At 31.8% G+C, this 11,066-nt stretch overlaps 1 protein-coding gene and 1 long non-coding RNA gene across 2 annotated transcripts; both read left to right on the top strand.

Annotated features, from left to right (window-relative positions):
- On the top strand, positions 1-702 carry LOC148573151 (uncharacterized). Its single transcript, XM_088504407.1, has one exon. It carries the CDS (start codon positions 1-3, stop codon positions 700-702), a length of 702 nt encoding a protein of 233 aa, XP_088360533.1.
- Positions 703-8,103: 7,401 nt separating this feature from the next.
- Positions 8,104-10,438, top strand: LOC107625061 (uncharacterized). The gene is made up of 3 exons (XR_015904851.1): positions 8,104-8,419; positions 8,524-8,593; positions 10,072-10,438. It is a non-coding gene; the product is annotated as an uncharacterized LOC107625061 (long non-coding RNA).
- Positions 10,439-11,066: the final 628 nt, after the last annotated feature.

The raw sequence follows: 11,066 nt of genomic DNA, 5'->3' as shown, positions 1-11,066 counted from the left end.
ATGGCGTCTCGTGGGTGCGATTGTGAGTGCAATCGAGGTCGAGGACGGAGGGTTAATGAGGTAACCATACCGGTAGATAGTTTGACCGATATCGTGACCGCAATGATGAGTGTTGTTGCTGCCATTGGTGTTGTTGCTGCTGCGACCATCCGAGTGATGGATGGGATGGAACCACAAGCTGGAACTGGCAACGATGGTGATAATAAATATGAAGGTAGATATAATGTTCCGAATACAGGGGTACCAGTGGGTTATCCGGAGCATGTTAACACGGGTCAGGCAATGGGAGAAAGCTCAAGGAGGACTGAGGTAGCAAGGAATAATCGTCGGGAACCCTTCACAAAGAAAAAGGGACATATTACACCTAGGAGCCAAAATTTCAAAAGAAAATCATTTGTCGCTTTACATTCCCAGCGCCGGAACAATGACCAAAGGAATGGCAACCGTCCGGATCCGAATTCAGAAGGGCAAACTAGTACCCAACCGGATGACTTAAGGTACCCAAGATGCAAGAAGTACCATCCAAGCAGACCATGCAGGGCCGGATTAGGCGTATGTTACAAGTGCGGAAAGCCAGGGCATATAGCTCGAGATTGTCCACACAGGAAACGCCGGGATGCAGCTGAATCTGATTCTCAGACCCGAGGTAACCATGAACTAGCAGTTGAGTTTTTAGCTACCTTGCATATCATTAATATGTAATATCCATTGGTGAAGCAGTTGAGTTTTTGAATTCTCATGAACACCGTTTGTGTTACTCGTTTATCCCTTTGAACATAACATTTCTTGGAGAAAATCAACTTGTATTGGATTTTGCGTCGCGCATAATTCTTAGATGCAATTATTAGAGTGTCAATCCTTTAAGGCAAGACTATTGAAACATGAAAATGAACCAGCGACATTACTAGGAAATTTAAAACCTTAATCCTTGCCGATCGTATCGCTCGTGACTAAATAGATGCAATGAGGTGCACCATGTGACTGAAATACCAGAATATGATGGAAGCCTTCGAGCCATGGAAAGAAGATTGATCCCTCTGCCAATACTCGTATCGCTTAGGCCTAATGAACCATTTAGGGAATGAATACAATGTATTATTGGAGGACTTAAGATGCGTGCTGATGCAACACCGTGAGGTTATGGTAGATGCCCTAAGCAAAAAGTTTCTAAGAGATTCTTGGACGATAAATCCAAAAGGAGAAAATGTTAGATGAGTTAAAGTTCTAAGTTGAAAGAGTGAGAGTGCGGTTGGAAGTGTCAGTCTAAATCTATTGCTATGTTACAACGTGGCATCGATGAAGTAAGGGACGCGTAACGAGACAATAAGGAGCCGCCAAAGATGTCAAAGTCTGGTAAACAAAAGGGAATTAAGAAGAGATTTATATGTCCAATACCGAAATAAAGATCGTAGAGTCAAGGGCTGAGGGAGCACAAAAATGGTGATAAGGAGCTACTAAGAGTATTGAAGCTTGTTGAATCAAGAAGATACCAAGAGAGAGTTGTGTGTCGAAATCGGAAGTTGAAATGAGAAGCCGTTGTCCGAAGCTTACAAAGAGAAGATTTTCGAAGTTACCTTGAGATTTCTAAAACGTATCACGAACCCAAAAGATATTTTGAGCAGCCAGAAGTGAAGAACGAAATGATAATCTATGTGATTACATGTTCGACGCATGAGAAAGAAAAGAAAGACCACTAGAAGCCGTGCAAAATGCTACAACCATCGAAAGGTCTACATTAAAGGTAAAAGAGAATAGCCATCGATTTCATAATAGGTTGCCGAGGTCTAGGACAAAGGGTGATATTGTTAGGGAATCGTGGACCAAGTGACCAAGTCCATTTTGCCTATCGGAGCAAACTACTTAGTGGGGATATCAACGAGACAATACATCAGGGAGAAGGTGAGACTTCACAGTACGCTAAACACCTTTGAATTAATCGAAAACTGGAGCATCGAACATCTTAGTTCCTGAATTTGATAGCCGAGACAACGAAGAAAAAGTTACACAAATAAATGAGTTAAAGCTCATTTTCTTCTCTAAGAACACAACAAAAGTAGCGCCAGACGCAGGGAGAAGAAGAAAAGGGTACGAAACCCTTATTTCAATTTTTAAACGCCGTAACTTCTCCGTTCGAACTCCGATCGCTGCATCGTTTGCGGCCACGCGTCCAGCGCGTCAAGCTCTACATTTCTGTTAGATCAATTTTACCAGTAAGCTCCAATTCCATCTTAGATTTTCTACCCCCTTTTCTATTCTTGAAATTGAACCCTTATAGTGAAACTTTGCCAATTTGGTGTTCTTGGTTCATTTTAGCTTGCGGAGCTTATTGGGTTTGAGTTGCTATGCGTATGGGTGCGGTAAGGATCACCTAAACCCAAATCTAATTTTGGTTTTATTATGTAGAATCTGAAATTTAAGTGTACATGTGTATTAGGTGTGAATTAAGTTTATATATAAGCATTGGAATTGAAAAGTAAGCATTTGGAAGCTTGGTGGTGATCAAAGCTGAGATTGTGGCTAGTTTCTTTGAGTTTGAGGGGATGTGTTGTGACTTGGATGGCTACCTTGGATTAAATATAGTGATCGGCCAAGGTATGGTTTAGGTTTCGCGCGTTTAATATGTAAGGTTGTGTGAAAACTTAGGCTAGAGAACTATAGGATAAGTTGAAAAGGGTTTTATGCATTAAATGGTTAGTTTTGTGATGTTAATGGTAGATTGATGATTAGGCTTGTTTTGGAATTAATGGTCATGAGATGAATAGAGTTAATGAGAATGTGTTATTGGAACTAATAATGGTGAATTGATGATGTTGTTGGTATATGTCCATGAGATTTTGTGGTTATGACTTGTTGATTTGGTTAATGATGATTTATGGGTTGTTATTAAAGAATTAAAAAAGTAAATTAATGAAATTTTAAAGTTGTAGCTTTTAGTTGAAATGGTAAATATTGGGATTATTGTATGAATTTTATGGAATGGTATGAGCAATGATATGCTAGTGGTTCGTGATAATGAAATGAGGCTTGATATGTTGTAAATGTGCAGGTTTTGTGGGTAGGAAATGTGAATTTGGTAAAAATGGGGTTTGGTATATTTTGGTAAAAAGTGGTTTTGATGAACTTTGGAAGTCTATAGCTTGCTCCTCAAAGGCAAAGAACACCGCCAGAAAGAAAAAAAAAACAAATTGGCTATAAAGTAATTCTAATAGAGAAATAAAAAACCTATGCTTTTGATACCGTGTTAGAATCAAGAGATTAATCTAAAGAGGATGTTTTTGTGTATTATTCGGTGTTTTGCCAAAGATACAATGTACAATGATATATATATAGGTGCTAAAAGAATCAAAGCAGTAAAAGTGTAATATCCTATAATAAATATACAGATGTGCGAAATAAATATAAATGATGTTAATGGATCTTAATTGATCCTAATTATACTCTAACAACGTGCAATCCACACTCCACAGCCATGGAAGCAGAACACTTATTAACTAATGTACTCAACTACTCATTAAGTTAGCAATGACTATGAATTCGGATCTTTAATATTCAGTCTTTGGCTATGGCTATATATATAGGGTAGACGTATGTATCTCGTTTCGTCTCATCTCATCTCATCTCATCTGGAAGTTTTCAATTGAAATTTGATTGATTTTTTTTCTAAAGTAAAAAAATATTCATTAAAATAGCAAAATGAATACAATAAGTTGTTCGGTCCTATCTTGGACACCAAAAGCCAGATTTAGAGTTTGGGATTTTCCAAAATATCCTTATGACTAAAGAAAGAGATTAATAAAACAATTGAGGAGAAAAAAGAAAATAGAAAAGAGAAGAGAGAAGGGAGAAGTCATGCTAAGTCCTCGTTCTTGTCTAGAACTCCTGTAACAACTCCATAGCTTGTTCAAAAATTTTTTGAGGAGAAATAATTTTGCTCACAAAGATCTTCAAGATTCTGTCTCTCCAGTTCATCTAGCACAAAACTGCCACGAGCACCGAATTCTTCATCTCCTGTGTCGTTTGGTTCGACTGATTTACTACATGCGACCACCACTTTTCGAACGGCTGAGTTCTCAATGCTTGGCCCAAATGGCTAACCGGTAAAAGCTGCCATGCTTGGTTTGCGAGATGGCACTGGATTAAGCAGTGAGTGACTGATTCTCCATCTTTCTCACACCTAGGGCAGACATTGGGGATGCTCTGGAACCTTTCATTCAGTCTTCCCCTCACAGCAAGTCTATTATGACAAGCCTTCTAAATGAACATTTTTATTTTTGGGATGCCTCGTAAGTTTCAGAAGGTTTTCCATATCTTCTTTTCTCTGCATGCTTCAGGTATTGTTCCATAGGTGAGTGAAAAAAGTGGTACGCAATTTTGTAACCCGTGGATACTGAGTATGTCCTTGATTTTACGCTGGACCAAGTTAGTCTATCATTCATTTCTTCAATTTCTGTCTGTAATATTCTAGTTGTAATATCTGGAACAAAGTTTGTTGTTATTGTATGTTCATCCCATTGTCTGTTGTTGTTAATGAGTTGGTTAACCCATTCTAGTTGAGCATTAAAGATCTGATTTTGCATTGTAGCAATAGGAAATGAGTTTTTTATCCAAGGGTCTTCAAGAATTCGCACTGAGTTCCCCAACTAATTTTTCATAGCAGTTCTTTCTCCAAAACCTTCCTCCCTTCAAGTAGAATCCTCCGTGTCCAAGATGGATTGTGACCAGTCTCAACTGTCAAGAAAGTAGAATACCTGAAATATCTTTCTTTGTAAAGTTTATTGACTAGTGAATCTGATTTAGTGGCTATTCTTCATCTTTGTTTAGCTAGCATGGTCAGATTGAAAGCTTTTAGATTCTTGATTCTCAAGCCTCCTTGAGTTTTCTCTCAACTGATAGTATCCCATTTAATCTATCACTCTTTTCTTTCCAAATTTTTTTGCCCCACCAGAAGTTTATTATCTTCTTTTGTACTTTCTCTAATAAGAAATCAAGTAATCTAAAACAACTCAAAGTATAAAGTAGAACAGTTATTACTACTGCCTTGACAAATACTTCTTTTCTGTTTACTGACAGAAATTGAAATTTGATTGATTGCTAAATAAAATCTTAAATTTGATATTTAAGTTGTTAAAAATATGATTTCATTTTAATGTTTTGATGAGATTTGATTGTTTTGTCTTTGAAATTTTGTTTACTAAATCAATTTTGATTATTTGAGTGTACTTTTAAAGATTTTGAGATTGATAGGGCAAATCTTTAAAAAAATTAAAATTAAATATAAAATATATTTAAAATTTACATAATCTTTCTACAAAGCGGTTACATAATATTTCTTTTCTTGATAATTGACATAATCATATCATTGACGCATGTTCACAAGGACGTATTCAACCTTCTCTTGATCCTTTTCACTATATTAAATTGACTATGGTCTAAGAATCTAAGAAACTTGGCATAAAAAATTCCTAATAAAAAAAATAAAAATTTAGTTTCCATCTTTTTATACTATACAGTATAGCGATAATAAAGCTTAAATGTAAAATAAAAACAAAATTTTAAATATTTTTTTATAAAATAAAGGTTAAATAATTTATTTGAAACTATTTTATTAATAAATATTTTAAACTTTATCTCTTTCTAATTGCAAATAATAAAAAAATAAGAACATTTATCAATTTATACCAAGTATTAAATTATAAAGAAGGAGTATATAAAACGAATCTAATAAAATTTAGATGACAAAAAATAAATGTAAAAGTTATATTTTGAAAGAAACAAAAATAAAGTTTCTTTATCTCTTAAATATGGATTGAGTACGTTTTGGATACATTTAGATAAATATTTAACAAAAGTAAAGTTTTGTTTTGCACAAAAATATGTTTTGGAAAAAATTTGCTTTATAATTTTTAAAATTAATGAATATTAATTTAAAAGTAGAAAAAAATTGAGTATAAATTATATTGTTAAAATATGCTTATATTGTTATTTCTTATAAACTTCTTTTTATACCCAAATCCGGCCTATTTGAAAGTCCGACAAGTTCACGAGCCTATTTAAAAAGCCTATTTGAAAAGTCTATTCGTAAATATAACTCAAAACTATAAATTTAAAAAATTTAAATTGATATTAAATACATTTTAGAATTTATAATTCAAATTTTGTAAAGCATAATTCATTTATATATCAATCGTTAGTCACATATTATAATCATACTTATAATTTATAATCAAAAATAATTTTTTTAAATAAAATAAAATTACAATCTTAACTAATATTGACTATTAAGTATTTTGATTTTATTTTATATGAATAAATAGTTGAATGTCAAAACTAAAAATACTTTATTTTTACTAAAAATATTATCACAAACAATACCTATAAATTTCGTAAATTTTTTCCTTTAAAACCTATGATCTCGCAATTTGTCTATGTCTCCGCATTCAGTGTCGGTCTTCCACGCTTGCTCTAACAACAAAGTACAACAAAGTAATATAAGAGAAGTAACTCCTCTTTCCTTTGTAATTTGTACCGTAACTGTTCAACGTTGACAACATTATTACCGTTTTTTCAAAGACAATGAATTTTATTAGAAAAATTAGTATTTTTTTTTTGAAATAAAATAAAAAATTATTAATAGACAATGAATTTTATTAGAGAAATTAGTATTTTTTTTTTGAAATAAAATAAAAAAATTATTAATTTTTAATCATATCATCGTCTCCAAAAATGTATATAGATCTCTAAACAGTATATAGGAGTACACATAAATATTCAAAGAATAAGCATGGCTTCTTCAATGATTTTTTTTAAGGAAAAGTATAGGGTACCAACATATTATCTGCCAACTTATTGTCAACAATAATTAATTATTATATTTTAAATACATATATAAAGAGATACATCTAGAAAATATATCTATAAAGACACTTCTATTAAACACAACCATAAAAAAGATATTTTTATTAGACACATCCACGAAGACACTTCCATGAAACACAGTTATAAATAAGAGTTGGCAGAAGTTGGCAGATATGCTGTTGGTAACGTAGCGGAACCGTATTTTTAATTATAAATTTAAAAAAACAAGCCATATTTAACAATGGCAACCATTATCATCGTCTCTAAAAATACACAAATACACAGGAATAAGCCATATTTAATAAGGATATTTTTAATTATATATTAAAAAAATAACTATGTTTCAAAAATAAAATACGACTTATTTCTGTCTACTCTTGTGTACTCTGGAGATGATGATAATGGTTACCATTGTTAACTTTTCAAACTCAATCTGATATATTTGAAGTGAAGTTTACCAGAGTAAGGCGAACTTGTCTAACCAAATGCAAAAAGAAAATCATATTTCAAAAATTAAAATTTAAAAATCGTATTTAAAAAAATAATAATTTTTTTTATTTTATTTTAATGAAGAAACCAAAAACTAATGGGTCCACAATGGACTACAAGTAAAAAGATATTTTGGATTATGCAAATAGAAAAGTAAAACAACAATTGGAAACCGAAAAAAAAAAAACAAAGGTAAAGTAAGTTTATACGAGAGTTTCACTCTTCATGTAAGAGACATCTCTCCTAGGAATGGTAAAAATTCCCAGCGGAGCGGGAATAGTTTGTACCTAATCTCTTTTAATATTGACTACATTTTTACAATTTTTTTTGTTTAATTATTTTGTTAGTATCTATAGTTTTGCAAAATTTTTAATTAGGTTTCTATACTTATTTTCTTTTTAATTGGGTTCTTGTACCAAATTTTTTTTTAATTAAATCCCTCTTAACAGTAATTGACTTAATTTTATAGGGATTCAATTAAAACAAATTAGTACAAAAATTTATATAAAAAATGTAAAAATTTAATTAAAAAAATAATATAAAAACTCAACTAAAAAAAATACAGAATCATAATTAAAAATTTTGATATGAAACAATAGAGTAATTAAATATTTTTTTTTTCAAAGACAATGAATTTCAGTAGAGAAACTACTTGCTCCACAATAAACTCCAAACAAAAGGGTACTTTGGACTATGGCAATAGAAAAGTAGAACAACAATTGAAGAATGAAGAAAAGCAAAGGTAAAGTAAGTTCATATGAGAGTTTCACGCTTCATGTAAGAGACATCTCTCCTCAGTCATGCGGCAAGCTTCTTCAGCTATTTCCACCGGTAATCGTCGATGATTCTCAAAGACAGCAGCATTCCTTGCTCTCCAGATGCACCAGACAAGGTTCGCAGCAAGCTCCTTCTTCCTTCGAGATTCAAAGACTCCATTAAAAATAACCACCATCTCCATGGCTCCATAGCTTGATTCAGTAGCGGAAGTCCTACAAGATCCCATGCTTCAACCACGCTTTCACATCCCCACAGGCAATGGTGTACCGATTCCTCCATAGCATCACAAATCAGACAGGTAGGGTTTATGTTTTGAAATCTTGAATTAAGATTTTCCTTGATCGGGATCCCTTCATGTAAAGTCTTTCACAAAATATTCTTAACTTTGGGGGTATTTTTCAGGTTCCAAAACTGGAACACTACTTCATATCCCGAAGCCACCGAATATTCTCCAGATTTCTCCTTTTACCAGGTAATTTTATCTTCACCTTGTTGTATAGGAGTTTCTAGTATTGCTCCGGAAGTCCCCAGAGTTGAATCCAAACAGGGACAAGAGAGAATTCCTCTTCTATGATCTGTTATGTGCTCTGTTATGCCCAAATAGAACCTTAATTTTCTTATGTGTGATTAAACGTTGATACTAAGAATGAACTAATTAACATTCTGGAGCCCTAATTTTTTTCTGGTTTGCTTGTCATTTGAGCCTAATTAAAAGATAGGGTATGGGTGGAGGAAGGCCTTAGTTTGCTTCTGTTATGCTTGCAATTTAGGTTCACTGATCTATCTTCATTAAGCACAATGTATAAGTGCCATGCATATGATAGCTTGCAGTTCTTGATTTTTCATTTGATCATTTTCGGATCTTGAACATACCACGTTTCAAATGCCTAACAGCTTGTAATATGTTCACTGTGTAAAACGATTTGTGCATTTTTATAGGCTATTTTTCTTAAAATTGCTTGTATATTTGGTGTTGCAAGATTTGCCATTATAGGTAGAAGATGATGATAGGTGTAATCCATTATATAGAACAAGCAATTGAAGGAGTTCTATTAGAACCTTAGATTTTATTGTTGTAGGCAAAATCATTATAAAAAAAAATAATGTCCATTGGAAAATAATATAATTTACCATCGGCTACTGTTGAGGGGTAGTCATTGAAGTTTTTCCTGATTTGGACCGTGAAAAATTGTTGGTCCAGACTACAGCGTATGATGGTTGTATAAACTCAGTTACATCATAAAATTTCATTCTTTTTTTCAAATTTCCCGGTTAATTAAGTCTGTTGTAGCATGCAATGTTGTTACGTTTAACAATTAAGGATGGTTTACAGTGGAAATTAACCATGTGTCTATATCTATCTTGAATGATTTGAAATAAATTGAAACAAATTAGTTAAAAGAACAAATATGAATTCTTCTACTGTTTTATTTAACTCACAGAATCAGTTAAGTTGTACATCTTTCAGAGAATTTAATTCATAACAAATGTTTCAAAACAATGCAAACCATCAAACTGTGGTGCCACACTTGGTTTCCTGCTGGCCTTGGTTTGTTCTTCCACTACTCTTGTTGTAGATATTGTTTCTTGATTAGATGCTGAAATCTCTCTTGCAAGTTTCTGCGTTCATAGAAACCTTATGTTACTTTTTGGAATTATATAACACTTTATATGAACAAAAATAAATACATATCTTTTTCTTTTACCTTGTTCATAACAAATGTTTCAAAACAATGCAAACCATCAAACTGTGGTGCCACACTTGGTTCTCTAATGGCCTTGGTTTGTTCTTCCACCACTCTTGTTGTAGATATTGTTTCCTGATTAGATGCTGAAATTCTTCTTGCATGTTCCTGCGTTCATAGAAACTTTGATGTTACTTTTTGGAATTATATAACATTTTATATGAATATAAATAATAGATATCTTTTTCTTACCTTCGCATTATAGAAGAAGAATCCAACTCCGGCAGCTACAGCAGGGAGAGATGCATAAATCTTTCGCATGGCCATTGGTGTAACGATAGATTGATAGGAGAGAATTAAGAGCCTTGTGATGACTATATATATATATATATATGAGTCCAGAGAAAATATTAAGAAGATCAGATACTTTGTTAATGATGGGAATTTGGGAAGCAAACAGTGGTTTATAAAGGGACGGAACGGGTAAAAAAAAGAGAAAGCATAGTGTTTTATCTTATCTTATTTTAATTTAATCCATGGGGTAAGGAATTAAATTTAAAAGTGCTGAAAGATTTGTTCCATTTTATGCATATTGTGATACATTAGTAATATACGTTATTTTTATTTTTTAAGTTTAAATTTTCTAAATTTAAAAGTATTGTTTTTAATCAACTTTTTTTTTTAAATTAATGATGCGTACGAAATAGAGTAAAAACTCTTATCTTTCTTGAAATATATCTAAGAAATTTTTAAATAGTTATTATTTTTATAAATCCATTCTGTAGATCAAATTTTAAATTATGATTTTTAAAAATAATTTAGATAGAATTTAAAATGCTATATATTTAATCAAATTATTCATAGATAATATTTTTTATCTGATAGTGATAAAAATATTTTATTCTTATACTCTTAAATATAATTTAATGATAGTATAAATCTTTTTGTTGCTGATTTGAAGATAAAATTAATTTTAGTCCAATAAAATCAAAGTCAAAATTAAGTTAAAATGAAAAAATAATTTGTATCAAAGCAATTAATTTATCCATATCTATTTAACTTTTTCTTTATTTTATCTATCAGTATTTTAAAGTGAATCCGAAATCTCTTTTTAAAGGGTAAACATGATTAAGGTTAACTAAAAAAAATCCAACTTGACTTTTGATTAACTAGAAATTTGAATTAAGTTAATAACCCAAGATAACTTTAGACAATAAAAGCAACTATTAAAAAATTATAAAATTAATAAACAGATCATAA

The sequence above is a fragment of the Arachis ipaensis genome, chromosome B2, assembly GCF_059453495.1.
Source record: "Arachis ipaensis isolate K30076 ecotype BB chromosome B2, ASM5945349v1, whole genome shotgun sequence".
In the NCBI taxonomy this organism is placed as follows: domain Eukaryota; kingdom Viridiplantae; phylum Streptophyta; class Magnoliopsida; order Fabales; family Fabaceae; genus Arachis; species Arachis ipaensis.
The sequence above is the reverse complement of the archived record's forward strand: the minus strand, read 5'-3'. Positions and strand labels throughout refer to the sequence as shown.